This window comes from Acartia tonsa, chromosome 7, assembly GCF_053477335.1.
Source record: "Acartia tonsa isolate MP-2025a chromosome 7, ASM5347733v1, whole genome shotgun sequence".
In the NCBI taxonomy this organism is placed as follows: domain Eukaryota; kingdom Metazoa; phylum Arthropoda; class Copepoda; order Calanoida; family Acartiidae; genus Acartia; species Acartia tonsa.
In genome coordinates, this window is record NC_137266.1 from 43,020,012 (window position 1) to 43,043,371 (window position 23,360).

Sequence of the window (23,360 nt, forward strand, 5' to 3'; positions counted from 1 at the left end):
GCCCCCCAACGACAGCTGAAAAACACGTATAGGTTTCGTGATTTTATTTCGACTTAATTTCGTTAATGGTATGAGCTGGGATGTATGTGTGTCTGTCTAGATGAAAATTGTAATGGTTTTTTTTTTTTGGGGGGGGGGGGGTGCTTGAAGTATTACAAAGATTCAGATAATCAAATGAATAGGATAAATATATATTACAAATAAATTGTTGTTAAAAAGGTTAAAAAGCAAAATACTTCAAATGGGACGTTCGGACTTTCTGGTAACGATTATAGAGCTGCTTTCTTAATCGTACCTAATTTTTATAGGAATTATCATGCAAATTTAAATGCGATAGGACAATTCTAACCTGTTTAGATTAAACAAAAGAGCTAACTGTCCCGGACGGACCGTCCCTAAGTATAGAAAAGCTTTGCTTTTTAAAAATCAATTATGCTTATTTTTTTATTTTAGGATCTGCAAGTCCAATGTGAGAAAGATATGATGAGAGTCAGAATCATTTTTGACAGGAATATAACAAAATTAGAACAAATATTAGCAGTTAAAGAGATCTTATGTTGCATATTTTAAGAATATTAAGATTAACAAGACCGAAAACGGTCATAGCTGCGTAGATGTATAATAAAAGTAAAAAAGTAGAGGGAACATGAACCGTATTTAACTCAGCCCACAGGGCGGGGACCCTGTCCTGAATTTGGATTGGTTCTTTGAAATCAGCTATTAGCGTCGGAAATATAAACACAGCCGAGTTGCTACATAAAAATAAAAAGCATTCGCTGGCAGACTAAATTGTCTGGATTATTCACCAATACTTATACATTTATAGATGTATATATACTTGATATGATTTAACATGAAAATCATATATTACATTTTTAAAAAGAGATAATTTCTTTTATTTAATTATGTATTATTATCCTAAAGGTTTTTCATAAACTAAAAATAAATAATACTCTTTGCTTAAAGTATAAAGGTATTTATTTAATTTTTTAATTAAAAAAACCGAAGCTGTTAGACTAAATTTCTTTTTCTATCCTTAGGCTTAAACCTATTAAATTCTTTTAAGTCTGGGCCTTAAACAGGTGGATACATGTTTGGATTTCATTGTAATGGAATAGAATAATACTTAAAAATAATTTATGGCTTGCAGTATATTGAAGGGTTTAAATTTACTCATTATTTTAGGTCTAAGCCTTAAACATTTAGATGGATGAATGGATCGTAGTATACGGGAAAGGCAAAAATCTTAATTTAATAAGCTTAGACCTTAAACAGCTAGATAAATGAATTGGTCGCATTGCATTTTAAACTTTTTAAACCTATTAAAATCTTTTATACAATTAGACGAATCAATAGATCGTACTCGTAGTGTATTGGAATAGCTCATACTGTCAAACTGTAATAAGCTGTTCCAAAGCAAAGAGTTCTATTTGTAAATCTAACTCTTTAAAATACTAACGCTTAATATTAGTAAGGCCTAAATTTAATGAAAAAAAGGGATCTAAAGGGATAAGACAATGGCCGATAGATCGGTGTACATGACCAATGAGGATACACAAAATTTCCCCTTCTGTAGATTTAAATTAGTGGTTGAAACGTTTGGACACTCATCTTAATAAGCTAACCAATCAAAAGTCCCCAAAGTTGTTAATCCAACGAATAAGAAGACATTATTATAAAACTTTGGGGACTAGTGTAAAAAAAAACAGCCTAATGTCCCCTTCCTCTCTGGAAAAATATGAATTGTAGATCATGTAACACAAAATTTAAGCTCAAACCAAAATTAGAGTTAAAATTCTACTTAATATTTATACATAATATTGCATATTTTGCATGAAGCTTCAATTTTCTACAGATCGTAAATGAAAAAGTACACGATAAACTTTTTTTAATGGGCTGTGACAATTTTAAAAAAAAAAATATTTTTTTATAGGATCTACTAAGAACAATAATTATAATTGTTCCCAAAGTTTTTGAGCTAATAAATAAGATACCATAATAATAATGATTTGGGTACCAGTATAATTTACGGTCCAATGTTCCATCCATCCATGGATTAAAATCTTGGAAAAAGTATCCATGTCCTTTTATTACATTTACATGTAAACATCAATTTTCTACAGGGATTAAAGGAATAGGATAATGCATGACAAACAAAACTTACCCTCATAAATGACCCTGTATTTGGATATTTAAGGGGGGAGGAAAGGTTGTAGATTGTTATATTAACCATTGTCCCATCCCTCCCCCCTTTATCCCTGAAATTTCTTTGTTTAATTGCCTCTTATACTTTCCAAATTTTTTTGCGAGATTCCGTTGCGCAATAATTTTCAGTTTCGCCGCTTTCAACTGCAAACAAGGACGATAAAAGCCGTTGGTAGCAAAGATTTAATGTAATAATGAGCTATACATAAGGATATACACAGCTAAAGATATCTCGAAATAGTATAAGAGAGAAAGGGGAGATAGAGAAAGGAAAAAGAAAGAAAGAGAAGGGAAAGAAGGGAGAGAGAGACGGGGGGAGGGGGGGGCGAAAGAGAACCGAATAGAGAACAGTATTACCAATAGACAGAAAGACCAGGTCACTAATATGGTTATCACTACGACTAAAGATACGATTAAATTAATACTAAAAACATAAATCTAAATTTTTTCTTGGAACAATGTTGTATATATATGTTTTTATATTATCAAAATGACAGCTAAAATCTAATTTTGTTATCAACTTCCTCAGACCTTTCTACGGCATGGTTTTCAGCAAGGGACACTACAGCAATATCAACTGTGTTCATGTGCCATCTGGATTAGGACAAACTCAAGCCACCTTTGACATTGCTATGGGACAGGTAAGCTGTTTTTTATTATTACTTTACAACCCCTAGCGGTAGTGTTTTTAACTAAATTGTTCAGCTATATGAACTTTGTTTTTATGCCAATTAGATTATAGGATAAATTCGACTTACATTTAAAATTGCGATGGATCAGGTAGGCTGCTTTTGTATCATAAGTTTATAACCCCTAATGGTGGCATTTTTAACTATAATACAATGTAATACATTAGCCAAGTGGATTGGAGTAGACTTAAATTATTTATGACACAGCCCTTGTACAGGTAAGCTTATTTTATTATTACACAAGAGCCCCTAGCGGTGATATTTGAACTAAATTGTAAAAAATCTTAAGTTACTTAATCATATAGTCCTAAAATAAGAATAGTAAAGTTGTTTGTCTGAAGCTAAAGAACTTGGAAAAGGCGGTTCTTAACTCCACAAGAGAATAGGAACAGTTTGAAACTCTAGCAACATTTTGAAAACTAAAATGTTTAAAAAAAAAAACCTAGTGATCCTATTTTCAACTATATTTTCTGAACCACTTACACAGTGGCGACATGAGTGTTTAAAATTTGAACTAAAATGATATTCTAGTGTGGCATGACCACCGGAGGCAACACAGACGCGTACAGTGGCGCCCCCAGCCCCCAGGGATCCTACATTGAGAACACCATCATCATCCAGTACGACCCTCTGCTGCAGGAGGTGTGGGACCAGGCCAGAAAGATGCGCTGCACATGGTAAGTTTGTCCTTGTTTTAATAGAAGCGAAGCTAATGAAATAAGATAGTCTATGGAAAAATAAGCCTTACAGTTATGTTACATTACTATAGGAACTGCCCCTAGAGGCCTCTAGGGGAATTTGAGGGAAGAGAGGGTGTCAACCATTTACTATTTTAGTTTTTTTTTTTTAATTAATACTATTTCTTTTGGGACGAGAAGGGTCAGGTACCACCCTCCCCCAAAATAGTTACAAACCTTTACTAGACCTACATGGAGCTTCAGTGAATAAGAGAACAATATAGGTCAAGATCGATTGACAAGATCCTTCAGTACCCACAGACAGACACACACACAAATAATCATCCTGTTACTTTTATATAAGAAATATAGACAAAAGTAAAAGGATTTTTTTATAAATAGGTCATGGTATAAACATATAGGAGTATATAAAGTAAAAATAAAAAAAATAATAAGAAACCAAAAATAACTTTTCACCAAAAATGTAGAACTTATTGATGAAAGTGCAAGAAAAAAAATGCGCCTATTTTGAAATTCAACTTTAATATAGATTCCACAATAGATGTATAAACCTAGATGGCCAATTAGAATATAAATCTATAAATATACATAGATGTCAGACAACTATCTGGATCCCCCTGTTAGGGACCTTTTTCGTCTGCTAGCAAATTGCTTTCTGCTCTTTTAAAGCAAATTGGCTGTGTTATTATTCTCGACACAATTGGTAAATTTTCAAGGATCCAATTGAAGGTCGGTACAGGGTCCTCTGGAAGGGGGCAAATAGTTATTTAACCCTTTCCCCCTCGATTGTTTCACTCTAATAATTAGACAAAAAATCGTAAAATGTAATTTATTTCAAATTTGATTCAATTCAATAATTATTTAGACGATTTTTTCCAATAGACCAATATATGATCTGATGCTCCTATTGGCAAAATCAATGGATTGATCATCTAATCTTTTTATATCTATTTATTCTATCTTGTTGAGTGGGGTAATTTTAACAAGATGAACTGAATTTAGTTTCCGAAAGTGTGCGTAGCTTCCGCGTCCTATCTCAATATTTGCTACTACACGGTTGGTTTTTTATTAAATGAATAAGTTAGGGTACAATGTTTGGCACTTTCGATATAAGTAAATGATAATAACAAAGCCACAGAATACGATAATACCTTCAGAAAAATCGATGAAAATAGTTTTCATACTAAATTTTGTTTTTTTTATATTTTTTCTAAAATGTCATGACAGAAGATGTAAAATGTCGTCTTAGTTTTTTGAAAGGATTAATCTTCTCTGAAATCTAAATTATCAAAATATTTTTTGGGTAAATGATTATACGATATATGTCAAACATTTTATCAAAAAGAAATATTTAAAATTGTGAAGTAGAAACCTGAATAATTTTTCTTGTGGAAATAGCTTTCTGCAAATGTTGATAAACATATGTCTGCTAGCATTAAGATGTTTGTACTGCCAATACACGTTGGGTTTTATTTAAATAATTTTTTTAAAATGTTCTTTTTTTACCTCATATACTAATAACGCAAATTTGCTATCAGGAATTTAGGACTAAGACTCGCCTACGGCCCGATCTTTCAGGATTGCTTTGTAATTCACATTTTTGAAAGTCTTTCAACAGTATACACAGCAAATTCTCTCTTTTTTAACTAACTTTCCGAATAATATACCTAAAGCATTTGAATTAACAAAGGATATGCTAATATTTTTACCATTCAAGTTTATTTAATATTCTAATAAATAGCGCAACCCTCCAAGTTATGGCTACTTTTCATGAACATATGATCTAAAGAATAAGCTCTGACGCAATGTCATATAAGGATATTATAATATTCATTTAAAAAATTGTTATTTTTGCATATATGTTATATTTTACAGTGTTTTGTGGCTCAAAAGAAATACAATTAAAATTTATTTCATATTATATAGTTTAAATTGCATAAGATAACCTAGAAATAGTAAAAAAGTCCCTTTCTTTTTTTGTCGTAAAACAGAAATTAACAAAGATTTTTATTAAAAAACACCTTAGTGTAAAAATTAAAAATTTTAAATATGGTCACAAAAAGATTCAATTAGTTTATTATATGTTTCATTTTCAGCAAATGACGATTAATCTCTATTACAAAGAATAAAGTGTAAAAAGATATTCTTGTTTTAATTTTAAGCAACTTAAAATGCATTTTAATACCTTTTAATGATTTATTTTTTAAAACATCATTTTATAAAATGTTATTGATTTTTAAAGTTATATATTAGAATGTTTTTAAATTTTGTTAACATTTTGTTTTAAATGTAGAAAATTGGTAATTCTAAACATTCAAAAAATGATTTTATTAAATTTTCATCACTTAAATTGCATGTTTGATGAAATTTTCAACTGATAATTCAAGAAAAATCGTTTAAGTTTTATTATATTTAACTTTGAAATGTTAAAAAATATAATTATTGTCAAAAATGTGGAAGTTATACTTTCCTCAAAAAAAGACCTAAAACATGCAAATTAACACGTGTAATGAGATTTTTTTTCTTTCAGGTTTAATTTTAAGTAATTATTGATATTTTTTGTAAAAAGGATTTTATATAAAAAGTTTTAAAACTCGAGTTATGTAGTGGTTCTAAAAAAGGTTGCGAATTTATGCAATTTTCTTGCAAAAAAAATTTTCTAGGATTTTAAAAATAGCAAAGGGTGTTATTAGACGTACTTACAGATACAATTGCTAAGTCATTTTGGCCAAACACTAAAATAAAGTTTTGACATCTGAGGGTCCAACCGTGACTAGCTAAAAAAGCTTCAAACTTCAAAAAAAAATCAAAATTTGAAAAATTAAAATTTTTGAATGTGTAATGTATAAATCGTTTATACATTAAATCGCTTTTCCATTTGACCGGAGTTGCTGAAAATAGGGTCTGCAATAATTGGGTTATTTGCTGTACACTTTAGGAAACTAGGGCTTGAATAGGAAATTTATTTCAGCTGATCTTTAACAATGTTAGATATAATAGAATTTACAGTTTAGAGTGAGCATACGCAGATTTTACAGAAACACTTCTATTTCAAACAGGGATCTAAAGAAGTAAGACAATGGTTGATAAATTGATGTACATCCCCTATGATGATACACAAAATTACCCTTTATGTAGATTAAAATTTGTGGATTTAAGTTTGGGCACTCGACTAAATGAACCAACGAATCAAAATTCAATAAAAGACCCCGAGGTTGTTAAGCCAACGAATTTGTTATTATAAGACTTTGGGGACTAGTGTAATAAAAAGCCCAAAACAACCAATCAAAATTTAATGAATTACCCAAAGTTTTTAAGAGATCATGCTTATGAAACTTTGGGTACCAGTGTAATTTACAGTCCTATGTCCTCTCCCTCCCTGCATAAAAGAAATAGAAAAATGAAGTACTATTATTATGCCCTAAAAAATGCAGTTTTAAACAGTTTTCATTTCAATTACGTCAGAGATAGGACAATACTCAATAGACAAGAAATTTATCTTTTTCAAAATTAGAAATGTTTGTATGTGTCTTATAATATCTCAGAAATGGTCAACAGTTTTAAGAGCATTTATTTTGGACAAGTTTTAGGCTATTTTTTGAATGAAAGAAGAAAGTATATTTTTAACAACAAATTTTGTTATGTAATTCTGATTTTACAACAAAAAATAAGTTTTTTTACTTTTACAGCCGTGTTAAAACTACATTTTTAGCAAAGGTATTTCTATAATAACCCAAAAAGGCAAAATGTATACCTTTTTTGTTTCTACTGCTGCTATTGCAAACGTTTCGTAATATTATAGATTAAAAGGGAAATGCATTGGCACAAAAACAGCTTTAACTCATTTACATTCACATTAGGACTATATATGTAAAAGAGTAAATGTAACGAGATCATAACCGACAAACAAATAAACATAACTATTATTGGATATATTAAAGTATATATTAGATACATTTTTTCGCTATTTTATAGGTTGCTGCTTTTTGGGAACGACTTTTTCGTTTAAGAACTTTCAATAAGCTGAATATAATGTTGGGAAAATTTGCCCTTTTTATTGCATAATTTTTTACAAGTGCAGCTACTCTAAAATATATTCTTTTTTTCTCTGTTAATTTTTTTGCGGTTATTTTATCAACATAAGCATGTAGGCAATAGAATAACCAGGGAGTAAAATATAATTTATTTGCTATTGTCCGCTCCTCCTCTAAAAAAACATGAAATCCCAAGACTAAAATTTAAAAGGATAGATAGGCTAAAACCATTCATGCAACTACATAAAGCTCCCCTAAAATGGAAAACCTAATCGGTTCAGTAGTTAGCAAGATCTTAAAGAACAAACAAACTAAAAAATATTATATAATAGGATACTTGCTAGGGAAAGATTGGGGGGGGGGGGGGGGGTGGTAACTCAATCACAACCCGTTATTAATTATAAATCTATTTTATTTCTTAGGAAATAATTCTTCCTTGTTAAAAAAAATTAACCATGTTAAAAAAATATTTTTATAGCTTGCCCGGAGACAAAATTTAAAGAAAAGTGTGCATTCAATTCCGCCTGTAAACGGAGAAAGTCGCGCAAAAAAAGACACATGACGTCATAGAAATGAGTCTTTTTAGGGGTATTTCTTTTCCACTTCCCCTCTCATCTCCCTCATTTTTATGACGTCACATTGAGCGACTTTCTTCATTTACCTTCCGCCTTTGTATCACAATATTATATCACTAGCTACTATCTCCCTAGAGGCCTCTAGGGTCACTTGAAAGGCGGGAGGTTTGTCCCTCCCCCTTGCTTTAAATTTTATTTACAATTGCTCATCATTAAGTGCAACCCTTTTTATGTATATTTGCTGTATTTAATTTTCGCGAAAATGAAAAACTGTGCGAAAGTGATGGCGCACTCTAATGCAAGCATTCTAATTAGGGATCTTAAGGGATTAGACAATGAATCAAAGAAATTTGTACATCCCCAATTTAAAAAAAGAAACAAAATTATCAGTCTGTAGACTAAAATCTTTGGTGGAAAAGATAGGACACTGCTGATTTTTACCAACCAATAGGAATTTTTAAAAAAAATTTAAGCATTATTATTTTAGTCTAATATCCCCTCCCTCCCCGAAATATAAAACTATTATTAATTATTTACTGTATAATAGTATACTGTTCTATTTAATTTTATACATAAATTTCATTAGTATTTACATATTCAATTTTTGTTTAACTTTAAGCTATTAAGATATTGTTTTTATAATTATGCCTTTTTACAAAATTTTTCAAACATTTTTTCTGGATTATGTCAGTTATACGACAAAAATGTAATTTTTTACTTCAAAAGTTCTTATGAATAAACAGCTTAAAAACGTCAAAACAAGTCCTAAAAATTCTTTATTATAGCCAAAACTAAAACGACTTCGATTTAACGCGCATTTTTCTAGCCGAACGTTTAATGTACATTAAATAAAACTCTTGTCATTCAAGATATTTTCTTATACCTCCCCCCCCCCCCAAAAAAAAAAAGTTAAGACTTTCACTGGACCTGTAAGAAGTTTAACAAAAAAAAATAAAACAATTCAGCTGTTAGCGAGATCCTTCGCTACACAGAGATAGACAGGCAAACATTAAGTTTATATTAGTATAGATACTAAAAAATATTTCTGTATCCGATCCATTTAGTTATTAAATCAAACAATAGAGTTTTATAATTTTAATGATTTTATTTTTGTTATGCAATTTATGTAGGGATGTTTTTGAAAGCGAAGCTTTCCTATAATTAAGTAATAAACCATGTTTAGACAATTTTACTTTGAAAAAGAGCAGTTACTTAGGTTAGCAGCTGAGATAGTTAAAATAACAGAACATTATACTAATTAAGCTATTTTCATTAGCTTCTAGTATTTAACAAGGATGACAATATTCATCAAAGTAAATCTCATTGTGTTTGTTTGACGATTAAGATCTCAGTAACCACTAAACCGATTGAGTTTTGACTTTAGAGATACTTTACGCAGTTTCTAAGATGGTTTTAGACTATTTCCCCCCCCCCCCTCCCTGCCCCTTGAAATACAAATATCCTAGAAGCTAGGGCGCAGCCATTAGTACATAATTTAGACATACTTTTCTTTATACCTTTGCACACTTGTCTAATTGTCATAAGAATCACAATGGACTAAAACTAAGGTTTCTTTGAAAAATGTTAATGGTCAGTTTAATTAATGGACGTACATAAATCCTTATGATAGGGTACATTTATAGAGTAGCTTCGCTAATAAAAAATGTACATCTATCTATATAGAAATGGAATAATACTGTATTAAGTGTTATCTATATAAATAATCTAAATTTAGAATAATCCAACCTTATCCTTTTTCTAAAATCCTATACTAAAGTAGCGCAGCTACTCTATAATTGCTAAATTAGTCTGCACGTCTATTTGTAGGAGTAAGTTTTTTTTGAGGGGTTGTCAGTTCGTCCATATCGAGTCTGTTTTGATTTTCTCAGGAGCCATGAAAGATAGAGAGAATATTTTTTTAGGGAGACATTGAATTGTTCATTGTTTCATTCCTTAAGATCTTGGAAAATATTTGACAACTACTTTTTTTGTTTGGATATGCTACGCTACTTATGGGCAACATAATTGTCCTTGTTGCTTTTTATTTATTTTAATTTGAATAGAATTTATGATCCTTCTCCAAGGCCAAATATTATAAGGTGTGCATTTATTTCTCCACATGTATCAAATTATCTAACCCGCGACAAGGCATTGGGTTCTAGTCTCGGCTCAACACCGCGGCAAAACTAAAGACGTTGAAAACGGTTCCTACTGCTGCTACATTAATAGTTAGATTAGAGGAAAGACTTAGCCCAAAAATGGTTTAGAAGCTTTTTATAGTGCCTATAGAAATGACGCCACAAAATACAAATGACCAATGGTAGGCAAGTTTGACGTTATTTTTTATAGGCACTCTATAAAGCTCCTTAAACAGGTAGCATTTAGGATGATATTTTTGATGCGGAATTCATTGCATATCTCTTAAAAACAGGCCTATGATATTATGTCATTTGGATTATAGCGTTATAAAATGTTGCTATAAGTTTTCTAGTATAAATGTTGAACAAACTATCGTTTACTAAATGGCGGGGTTGCGACGAGTTCTCCTATAATCGATAGTATGAATAGCAAAAAAATAAAGGTTTTAGAAAGTTTTTTTTAGTGTTGTATTACCACTCCCCTTGCAAAATAGCAGAAAACCTGCCTTTGACCATAACTAGTTTTCTTATAAGCTGTTCACAAGATATTTATTATCCTTTTTAGGGTCGATTAAATAATTGACTAGAACTTTAACGAAAAATATAAAAGTATCGTTTTTGTTTATGATGGAATTTATCAAGGTTTTATAACGATCAGACACTCTTTCATACCAAAAATGCAAATGGTTTTGTAATTTACTGACGTAACAATACCCCTAATTACAAAAAGCTTTGCTCAAAAAAAAACTTTTTGATCTCTTTTATTTTATTTGTATAAAGGGGTTAAAAAAGATAGACCTATGTGCAGTTTTTTGTAAACTCATTTTTGACCCCGTTTGTATTGTCCATCCATTCTGAGATGGACGGATGAACAATGGACAATAGATTTGCAGTTTTTAACCAGGGAGGGAGGGGGCAATAGAGATTAAATTAATTAACAATAATTTATTGCCTTCGATATTACTATTTTATTATAACGTTTTCTTATTCGTTGGCTTAACATCTTTGGGGACTTGTATTGGACTTTTATTGGTTGGTTCAATAAGTTGAATGTCCAAACGTTACTAATTATAATCTACAGAAGTGGTAATTTTGGGAATTATCATTGGGGATGTACATCAATTTATCGGCCTATGTCCTATTCCTTTAGATCCCTGCCTATATTATATACTTTAGAATTTTGGGGAAGATAAATTTTTTATTCCTTATCCTATCCTTGTGGACCTGATTCTAAAAAGTTCATGTTTTCATATTATTTCATGTTAAGACAAATAAAGAATCAAATAATAATAATGTTTTCATATCCCACTCAAAAGTTTTAGGATGTTTGTATGTGTATCCAATAAGATCCCGGAAACTCCCTAAAAAGTTTTATTCCTTCATGAAAAGCTTTTTATTCCCATCCCTTAAAAAACTTTCAAAGGGTGGGAGGCAGAGGTCATCTCCCACCTATCAATATATAGTGACTGGTCTATCTTTGGTTAGGGCCGAAGCCTCTATTATATGTCAGGGCGGATCAATGGGGAATGACAAACAAAAAAATTCACGTCCATTGTCTTATCCCTTAAGATCCCTGAGTTATGAAGTCTAAATATATAGAAGTCATTATAATGAATAAATATTATTCAAATGTAATTTCGCCTTGGATTTGTTTATTTTATTCATAATGTAAATAATTGGGTTGGAAGGATGAACATAGATTTCTCCTCTTAAAATGATAATTAATGTTTGTTCCAGTATCGCTTCGAAACCGATTAATATCCGCTATATTAGAACCGGATCTCAGCAATAGTTAAAAATCATGTCTTTATGAATTTTTTTTAAATTTCGATATTCGTGGAAAATTGTCTGTAATACAATGCTATACATGATTTGAGTGACTGGTTTTAATCATAAAGTTTTTCATTTTTATTTTCGCGCAAAGGGGGACTTCCTATTATCTTTAGGGGCGAAGCCTCTAGTTATTAATAAATCAGAAGTGATATTTTCCCAATTTTTTTTTTATTGAATAGAATTTAACTAGTACTAGTATAAACAACTCCTTTTTAGGAACTATTGAAAGAGGGATAATACAATGGTTGATATATTAATTTTTTCCTGAATTCTAAGGAACAAAATTCTGCCTTTGGCAGCTTATTAAATTTTGGAGAAGTTAGGAATGTAGAAGAATCCATAACTAAAAAAAATATAATTTATAAGAAAAAGCTTGGTATTAAATATTAATGCTAGAAATTACTTTACAATTCATTTTTCTAAAGGCCATATTTTTATGGAACATCCCTCTGCTATTATAGCCCAAAACATGACCTTCTAAATTTACAAACAACTTACTACAGTATAGCATACTTGTTGATTCACCCCTAGCTTCTAGGGGAGGGCGGTTGAGGTCAGAAAATTAGCCTAAAGCCACCTCAGGCCATTTAAATAGCTTCCCTGAAAAGTACAACCACTTTGAACCATTAATTTAGGAGATCCTTAGATACAGTCCAAAAAACTTACTACTTTATATCATAGGAGGATGCTTTTCCATTCTCCCCCATTAAGAAAAGTACATTTTTGTAAAGATTTCTTCCTATTCAATTGAAGAAAAAAACAAGGACTACAATATTTATGAAGCAGACATTAAATGTTAGTTAAAATATAATTTTTCTTTGAGGAGGCAAATATTGTTAACGTTCTATAGTTAATAAGGTTTTTGACTACAAATAATCATTTTAAAATGGCCTAAAACCTGCGATGGACAAAAGAAATCTGCAAAGGAAAGTCCGCTCCTAAGATCTTAAGTAATACAGAAATAGATCAAAACATCTTTACTATTATATGTCAAATACATATATCTTAAGCCATCATCCATACACTGACATACATTTTGAAAACAAATTATAGAATAGCTTTGCTACCCTATAAGAATTCCTAATACGTACGTCCTTCACGCTAAATTGAACACCTTTTGATTCAGTCCAAAAATTTTGATGCTCCAACACAGGGCATCAATGTTATGTACATTTTATTGTTTACATTTTAAAGGGTTAACAAAAATAGTTAGTGATAGCTCCATTTATAGAATACCTTAATGTCCCCAAAGTTTTTGGGCCAACGAATGAGAGAACTTTTTGGGAACCAGCATAATTTACAGTCCAATATCCCCTCACTCCCTGGAACAAGAGATATTAGTTCTTTATTTCTCGCCTACAAAATGTACAAAATGTAATGTCCAAGAATTGGTCCTCAAAAATTTCTTCGATGCACTTTCTTTCTTTCCCCACTTCATAAATATGCCAAAACACTATGGCATAAATTGTTCAAATTGGAGTTTTTAATAAACAAATAATATTTTTTTTAGTCTGGATCAGAAATAGTTTTAATCCTAAATTAATTGGAGTCGGAGCCAATTTATTTTTATTGATAAAAAAAAATAACGTGAATAAAACACATGTTTTGGTTTAATAGATAGATATTGTCCACGAAAATAAAATATAAGGAATTATAGAATATTATTTTTTGTTATCTTAAACATACATTATTATAAAATTTCAAAGAGAGTTATGTAAAAAAAATAGTCTTAACAGCAGAAGTTAATCGAATTCGAAGCCGTTGTGAAATTTTATTAAAATTACAATAATATTCCATAGTACCCAAAATATATAAAAACATATTCCAAGCAAGGTGAACTGAATTTAGTTTCCGAAAGTGTGCGTAGCTTCCGCGTCCTATCTCAATATTTGCTACTAGCTAAAAAAGCTTTAAACTTAAAAAAAAAATCAAAATTTAAAAGATTAAAATTTTTGAATGTATAATGTATAAATCGTTTATACATTAAATCGTTTTTCCATTTGACTGGAGTCGCTGAAAATAGGGTCTGCAATAATTGGGTTATCTGCTGTACACTTTAGGAAACTAGGGCTCGAATAGGAAATTTATTTCAGCTGATCTCCAAGCAACCCTATCAGTGTCTCATCATTCACGTAAAATATAAATTCATTAGTATCGCAATGAGACTATTAAAACAGCACAAAATATATCTTCCTCTTTTTTACTTAAATTATCCTTGTATAAAAGTAACTGGATGTCTGTCTGTGTGTACCGAAGGATTCTTCTGAACCAGTATGGTTCTTCTTTACAGTGTAGCTTCTCATAGGTCTTTGGAAGGTTTATTACTATTTTTGGAAAGGGTACCACAACCCTCCCGAAAGAAATTACCCCGCTATCCTGATGTAATACTAATAAACAGAGAGAAAGAGAGAGGGGACACTGGGCTGTTTAATAAACTAGTCCCCTAAGTTTTATAATAAAGTTTTCTTATTTGTTGGTTTAACAACTTTAGGGACTTTTACTGAATTTTGATTGATTTGTTTATTAAGTTTAGTGTTAAAACGTTTCAACCACTAATTGTAATCTACAGGTAATTTTGTGTATCATCATTGGGGATGTACATTAATTTATCGGCCATTGTCTTATCCCTTTAGAACCCTGAATAATAAGTGGAAATGAATGCATACCACATTTCTGATATCGAAATTGTGAATTTGATCATGGAGAGAAAATACAATTTTCTCGTATTCTTTCGAAACCGATTAATATCCGGTGGATTAGAACCGGTTCTCGTCCATACGTATTACGTATTATATCCAGTTTTCTTAGGCATCTCGGGATTAAGGAAATCCGCGGAAAGCTGTTTATAATACGATGCGAGAAATAACTATTAGATAATTTAATTTCTTATTAATCTCCTATCCACAACTAATATTATTCTTATTAGTACCTAATGATTAAGATTTGTATAAAAAAACTAATTTTGTTTAGGTATGACTTCTACGAGAAGGCCGTGACCTTCAAGCCTTACCAGGTGGATATGCTGGATCCTGTGACCGCCAACTTCCTCGGGGACAACCTCAGATGCTGGATGCAGATCCAGGTACACACACTTTCATTTCATAATCTTTGTCTGGATGTCTTGATTTGAATCATGGAAAGAAAACGAATTTTCGTCGTATTTTCACAGTAGCTTTTGATATTTTATTTTTGGTTAGGTTAGGTAAATTTTAATGATTGCTTTGCAGGGTTAGGAAATTGGCCCTACAAGGATAGAGTCCTCCGTAGGGGCTAAAAATAGGAGAAAGATACCGTGAAATATTAAGGTTTTTTACCACCCTCCCCAATTTTCCAATTCATACTTAAACTTTAAAAAAATATATCTTCTTTCTAAGGGGAGCTTTAACCCTTGCGGGCAGGGTTTCGGATCCGCATTGATTGTATGCGGATCCGGATCCTCAAAATTTGGTCAGTGCGGATCCGGATCCGGATCCTTGACAATAAAAATAAAATCACCAATTTTTTCAAAAAAATTTTATTCTTTAATTCGAAGTCAAAAATACTTTCAATTTTCAAGTCTGAACCTAAACCTTAAAGATTGGCTCTCATCAAGAGAATGTCTGAGATTTTATATAAATTTAGGTAGATTTTTTCCATTTTTCCCGCATTTTTTTGAGTCCAAGGATCCGGATCCGGATCCTTAGACTCAAAAATATGCGGATCCTTGCGGATCCGGATCCGAAACCCTGCTTGCCGGGTTCTATTTTTCCTTCTCCTTAATACTTAATTGAATCAATTCTAAAATAAGCATGATTTTATGTAGTCAACTCTTCTTTTAAACTTAGAGAGTTTAATCTTTTAAAAGAAAACGCTTAATTACGAAATACTTTAGCGTTTTTAAAAATTTTACGACTAGTTCATGAGAATTTTTCAGAAATGTATTTTTTATAGTTTTTAATTTTTCACCAGAAAAGCTACTCCAATACTATGCAGGAGCAGGAAGGGAGGGGAAATTGGGCTATTTATTACACTAGTCCTCATTGTTTTATGACAACATTTTCTTATTCGTTGGATCAACAACTTTGGGGACTTTTATTGGATTATGATTGGTTGTTTCATGAAGTTTTCCGTACAATCGTTTCAACCCCTAATTTTAGGGACATTTTTGTGTATCATCATTGGGTTTGTGCATTAATTTATCGCCCATTGTCTTATCCCTTTAGATTCCTGATGCTAGAGTCTTGAGGAATAAGACAATTGCTTTTAATGTTTTCGTTTTATTTATCTAAATTGTTTTTCTTTATGAATTTTTCTTCTGCATTTCTTAAAACTTGTACAACAATTTCATACTTCCTTCCCCGTATATTACACGCATAACTTAAGATAAGTGTTACCAAAATACAGTAAAAATTGCCATTTGTTTAAATGAAGACTTTTTGAGCTGCATTCTCATAATTAGATTGTATATACCCTTCTAAAGACTTGATAAGAGAGGGGACACTGGACTGCTTCTGGTACCCAAAGTTTGTAAAACTTTGGGTACTTTTATCAAATCTTGATTGGTTGGATCAAACTAGCTTTAACAAACTTTTTACCAATTATTATATCAAATATTCATCTTTTTTGGGGGGTATAAATCAATTTATCGCCTATGTCTTAACCCTCTATAAACTAACAGAAAATAAATTTAAAATCTAAATATTGTACTTCTAATACTTTAAGAAGAATGTATGTTATTTTTCTCGTCATATTGAATAAACATCCACAGGATTCAGTATTTTAAGACAATGGTCCTTATTTCGATGTGCACCACCAATTATGATAAAGAATACCCTTTCTGTAGATTATAATCATTGGTTGAGAAGTTTGGACACTGATAGTTTGCGCATACCAATAAAGCTTAAGGTACCCAATGTTTTTAAAAGAATGAAAAAGAAATTTTGTTTGGATACCATCATAATTTACAGTGCAAAGTCCCCTCTCTCCCTGATAGGATTACATAATGTTAAAAGGTGACACACACACACACATACACACATATAATTTTAAAGGTTTCTACAAAAATAAGCAGAAAAATATAAATATGCTGATTTTCCTCATTGATATATTTTTTCTCGTATTCTTTCGAATCCGGTGGACAGGAACTGGTTCTCATCAATACGAAAAAACTATGTCTAGCATCGTATTATAAACCGCTTTCTACGAATATAGAAATGTACAATCATAAGATTGAAACTATTTTTTTAGCCCGTGCCTTCGACACCTCGGGGCTGGTTTTAATCTAATAATTGTACATTCTATATCCGCGGAAAGCGGTTTATAATACGATGAAAGAAATAACTATTCTTGTTTTTTTCTTTCTGCTTCGCTCCTAGCGTATAAGGGAGGAAGGATTTATAATAGCCTAAAGCCATCCTAAAATGAATTAGTTTGAAACTACACTCGTAACTCTATAAAGCTTCCCTAAAATGGAGAACTCAAACGGTTTTCTGGTTTGCAAGAAACGGACAAACAAAATAAAAAACCTTACTACTTTATATAATAGGCTTTTATTTTCATATTTAATAGTTTTATGACAATACCATCTAATTATCTTGTAGAAAGATTATGAAGAAAAGCATTTTTTTCGCTGTTTTTGATGTAAAAATGTTGTTTTAAAGAAGCATACAGCTTTATTGTAATGTAAAGTCATGTTTAATTAGATTGTCTGTCTCATCTGACATAAACTAGCAAAATAATCTATCTATCTGTCTTTCTAACTATCTATCTATATAACTTCACAATTTTCTGTCTATCTATATATGTATCTGTCTGTCTATCTATCTATTTATCTGGTTAACTTCATTGTTTTTTCTACAAATAACATTATAGCTCTGTCTATCAAGCTGTCTTTCCTTTATATCTATCTGTCTTTCAATCTGTCTTATATATCTACCTATCTATCCATCAATCTATAGGTTTATCTATCTGTCTTTAAATCTATCTATATATCTGTCTATCTATTCATATGAACGTTATGTATTTTTTTTAGTTAATTTGTACAATTATATGTCTATCCATCTACTTTTGTCTTAATCTATTTGACTGTTCAAAATATTTATCTTCACGTCTATCTATTCGAATTATTTTGTTAATATCCTATTATATTCAGCAGGTTTTTTTTATCTGAAACTTAAGATTTCGTTAAGAATTGCTATTGAACTGAATTACTTTTCCTTTTAAGGAAACCTTACAAAAGTCCTTGCTATTTAATCTTCAGATATGAGCCTTTAGGATTCCTATATGTTCCATTATTAATTTGAATGAAGAGCCCCTATATGCTAGGGGTGCAGTGAAAATACACTAAAAATTATATCAAAAAGATAAATGGATAAATTTTAAAATGATACATTGAGCAATGAGCATCTTAGATTCAATGCCAAGTAAAATTATGGTGACCTACACATAGATTTTGTAACTAATGGCTTTGTCCCTAGTGTCTAGGGGCCCAGTAAACTCAAGGGGGGGGGGGGTAGTGAGCAAAAAAATGGCCGTAAACCATCCATAAATGGAGAGCTATCGTGGAGGGGATATTAGACTGTAAATTATTTCTGAACTTGAAGTTTTGTAAACACGTCATCTCATTCGTTGGCTTAAAAACTTTATTATAACTTGATAGGTTGGGAAACGGTTCCAGGACAAACGCAGGAGTACCAAACGTCGGAGTGGACAAACGGAGGAGTGTTAAAATATTAATTTAATTAGGTATCTATATACAGGTTAGGTTAGTTAGGTTAAGATACAAATAAGCCACCCGCAGGGGTTAGGCATTTAAAAAACCTAAAGAATGGTTTAAAATAGGTTAGGTTAGGTTAAGTATCCACTCCTGCGTTTGTCCACTCCGACGTTTGGGACTCCTGCGTTTGTCATAGGACCTGGGAAACACTAGCAGTGTCTTAACTTTTACACCAATAACTATAATCTTAAAAGGAGTAAATGTTTATGCTGCGCTACTTATAAACATAATTGTCCTTGTTTCAATACACAATCTGTATAAATGCTTAGAGATAGGTATTGATCATCGTATTTTCCTATTGCTACATACATAAAAGTTCAATTGACTGTCAATCAATTTATTTCATTTGGTGGATTTATGCAAAACAGCTAAAAACATGTCTTACTCAAAAAACTTGTTTAAAAGATTTTAAAGTGAGGACCTGGACCTATAAGAAGTTTCACTGTAAAGGAGAACCAAATCGGTTCAGCGGTTAGCAAGATCAATAAGTACAAACACACAGACAAACAAATATCCTGTTACATTTTTATGATAGGATGATTCACTAACAACAGTTTCAGCTATTTTTAATAAGTATCCTAATTGTAAAAACACCAATTATAAATTGTTTAAATTATAGGTTTGAATCAATAGAATCAATTTTGTAAAATTACAAACACATAAATGGGTGAATAAACAGGGGATAAAACAATGGATGATTAATTGATATACACCAACAATAATGATGATAAACAAAATTACTTGATCTGTAGATTAGAATAGTTGGTGGAAAAGTTTGAACACTGTTATTTTGTAACAACCAATCAAGATTTGATAAAAGGATCCAAAGATTACAAAATTTTGGGGTGGGTATAAATTACAGTCAATTATACTATCCCTCCCTGGCGAATAAAAGAGAAAATTTAAAACATATCATAATTGATAAAAATGTCTATTGCCCGAACATGATTAAAAACTTCGGGGACTTTTATTAAACTTTGATTGTGTTGTACATTACAAACCTTCAGAATCCAAAATTTTCCACCATTAATTTTCATAAACAGAAGGTATAATTTGTTTTGTCTTAATTGAGTGTTTACATCTTTTTATCGTCCATTGTCTTAAGATTCCTTTTCTAGAGGTAGTCAATATTCTCGAATTTGAATCTTTATCATGTAGTTTATGTATGTGTGTGTGTTTTTGTATTTGGATGTGGATGTGTGTGTGTGTATGTGTGTGTGTGTTTGTGTGTGTGTGTGAGTGTCTGTTTGTGTGTGTGTGTGCCTGTTTGTGTGTGTGGGTCTGTGTTTGTGTGTGAGTGTGTGTGTATTCGTGATTGCTCTTTATTATGCACTATCTAGAACCAAAGAATAGAGGTAGAATAGACTATTCAAATGGTATTTTTCTTGTGTCTTTTCCCCGGGGTCTTTGAGATGTTGTAATTGACTGATACAATTCTCAGAAATAAACATAATAACATAAAATAGCCTTAAACATTCATGGATTCTATGTGAAGCTATCCTAAAATTGAGAACTTAATTGGTTAACTGTACAACAAGGTCTTAATGGACAATCATAAAGACTTTAATAAAATGCCCCTAGAGGCGTCTAGCGGCACTATACGGGGTGGGTAGTCGACCCCTCACTTTCAATCTAGTTTACAAAAGAAAAAGTAAAAAACTTTTTGAGGGCAATTTTTTTCTAAAAACGGTACCCTCCCCAAAAATAGTTATAAAATTATCCTGGATCTTTAAAAAGCTACGTTGTAAGAGAACCATATCGGTTCAGTGGTTAATGGGGTCCTACGGTAAACACAGACACACACAGATCCGGTTACGTTTAAATAGATATGATTAGAAGTATAATTGTAATTTTTGAAAATAGAAATATTCTAACAAACTAAAATATTTATTTCTATTTTTCTATTTTTATCTCTATTGTATCATGCATATATGAAGAGCAAGTCAAGTTTAAGTGAAGATTTTCATTATGACAGGCGGACTTGTTGTAATATTAAGATATCTATCAATTTTAATAAAACATAAATAATGTACTTTCTCGTATTCATTCGAATCCGGTGGATAGGAACCGGTTCTCATCCATACGAAAAAACTATGTCTAGCATCGTATTATATCCAGCTTTCCAGTTTTTTTAGCCGGTGCCTTCGGCACCACGGGGCTAAAAAACTAGTTTTATTCTCATAATTGTACTTTCTATATCCGCGGAAAACCGTTTATAATACGATGCGAGAAATAACTATTAAATTATAAAGTACCCAAAGTTTATTAACTTAAAACTTTGGGTACTTTTATTCAATCTTTATAAGATAGTATAAACTTACAGTGTCCAAACGTTCCCACCACTAATTATGATCTACAGAAGGGTTAATTTTGTTCATAATAATTTGGAGTATACATTAATCTATCTCCATTGTCCTATCACTGTAAATCCCTGTGTGTAAATGCTGGTTTCAACTCACTTCCCATCAGAGATCTGAGTGGATCAGACAATAGTCGATAAATTGGTATACATCCCTAATGATAATACAAAAATTCTCCCCTTCTGTAGACTACCATTAGTGGATGAAACGTTTGGACACCAAAATTCAATAAAAGTCCCCAAAGTTGTTAGAAAAACGAATAAGAAAACGAGATTATTAAATTTTGGGGACTAGTTTAATAAACAGTCCAATGTCCCCTCGCTTCCTGATTTCCATAGAATTATTGAAAAACATAACATTTCTAAAATGTGTAAATATCCGCCCATCAATGAAAAATTATGCAAGGACGAATTATTTTCCCGTGGTGTTCCGGCAAAATTACATTGACTAATTTGAAATGGGGATTCATAAGACGTTTAGGAACAATTTTATATAGTGCATATCTAAACACATGTATTTCGATAACAAGATACCTTCAATTTAAACAGATATGCCTGTAACGTGAACAGCGATTTACCAGGGGGATGTTAAACGGCTTGGGGGCGAAAATAAAGGAGGAGACAAGCCTTGTCAATTTCAATTTTAGGGGGGGGGGGCGTTGACACCTCTCTACACCCCCCTTCTGCACTCCAAAGATTAAAAAACATAAATTTTTTCTTCAAATTTTTAGATAATATTATGCTTCTAGAATTTAAAAAGGACATTTTCATATATTCGGCTTTCTGTTTTTTTGAACTTCTCTTTTATGTATGTTGTCATCCTTATTTGTTATAATTTATAATATAAATATTAGTCTGTATTGTCAGAACGTTTTATTCCCAAGCATTTTTTTGGTTCTACATACTTAAAATTATTTGGGGAACGATATTCTTAAAATGAAAATATTAATTTATTCATTCCTGGCCTCTAGGGGAGGGCGATGGAGCTCAGGAAATAGCTTAAACCCATCCATAGACATTTTATAAAGGTTTTATGGTTGGAACAGAGTTTTAGGTTCAGAAAAAATAAGTTACTACTGTAAATTATAGGATATAAGCTAGTAAAGTGTTTTTATATTAGCTTAGATCTTGCTAATCGCTAATTTATCTAAAAGATTGTTTTCTTTTTAAATCTAAATTGATTAAAAATTCTGAATATATATTCATGTCCCTAAATAAGAATATTGCTACATAGAAAATATTTGAAATTTATATTCGAGGTTTATATTTTTAGCCCCGAGATGCCGAAGTCATGGGCTATAAACAGCCAAATTTCCATGCACATTTTTATATTCGTAGAAAACTGAATGTAAAACGATGCTACACATAATTTTTTCGTATGGATGAGAACTGGTTCTAATCCACTGGATATTAAAAGATTTTGAAAGAATACGAGAAAATGGGTTAAAACAAGGGGAAGTTTAGTCTTATTGAACTGGGATTTAAAAACTAGAACATAAAAATCATCGCATTCATTTTGATGTTTTGGAAAGGAGGGCTAGGAGGGATTCTGGCTAATTTTCAATATACTTTATACTTCATACTTTAATATTCAAAATTACAGTAAAATTTTAAAAAATCTTTTCCTATAGTACAAAATGCTATATTTATCATTTTTTGGTTCGTGAAGCTAAATTGCTGAATGAATCGGTTATATTTTTCAGTGAAGCTTTATAAATGTATTGGGATGGTTTTTAGCCATTTTCATTACACCTTTGCCCCCCTCCTAGCTTCATATTGGTCCAATTGGGATTTATTGGCTTTTAATTATTTGTAAAATTTTTTAATTAAAAAATTTAACCTCTTCCGTTTTGGTTAAAAGGTATTTAAAATTCAATTAATTTATCATAAATGAACATATGTATGAAAAATTAATAATTTAAAGGCCAATTATGAGAATAATATTGATATTATATATATATAATTGAAAATAGGATTAATATTGAGAAAAATCTAAATTATAGATAACGAACAAAAATTTAAGTTTAAGTTTAAAGCGCATCAAAAATAATGCTCCTCTCCCCCCCTCTTTTGGT

At 31.1% G+C, this 23,360-nt stretch overlaps 1 protein-coding gene across 1 annotated transcript in view; it reads left to right on the forward strand.

Annotated features, from left to right (window-relative positions):
* LOC145323803 (uncharacterized) overlaps positions 1 to 23,360 on the forward strand; it is a 145,768-nt gene that overhangs the window by 67,608 nt on the left and 54,800 nt on the right. The window contains exons 4-7 of the mRNA XM_080166361.1: positions 454 to 506; positions 2,732 to 2,846; positions 3,426 to 3,571; positions 15,143 to 15,254. Coding sequence (XP_080022487.1) covers positions 454 to 506; positions 2,732 to 2,846; positions 3,426 to 3,571; positions 15,143 to 15,254 — 426 coding nt within the window. The remainder of the gene's footprint in view (positions 1 to 453; positions 507 to 2,731; positions 2,847 to 3,425; positions 3,572 to 15,142; positions 15,255 to 23,360) is intronic.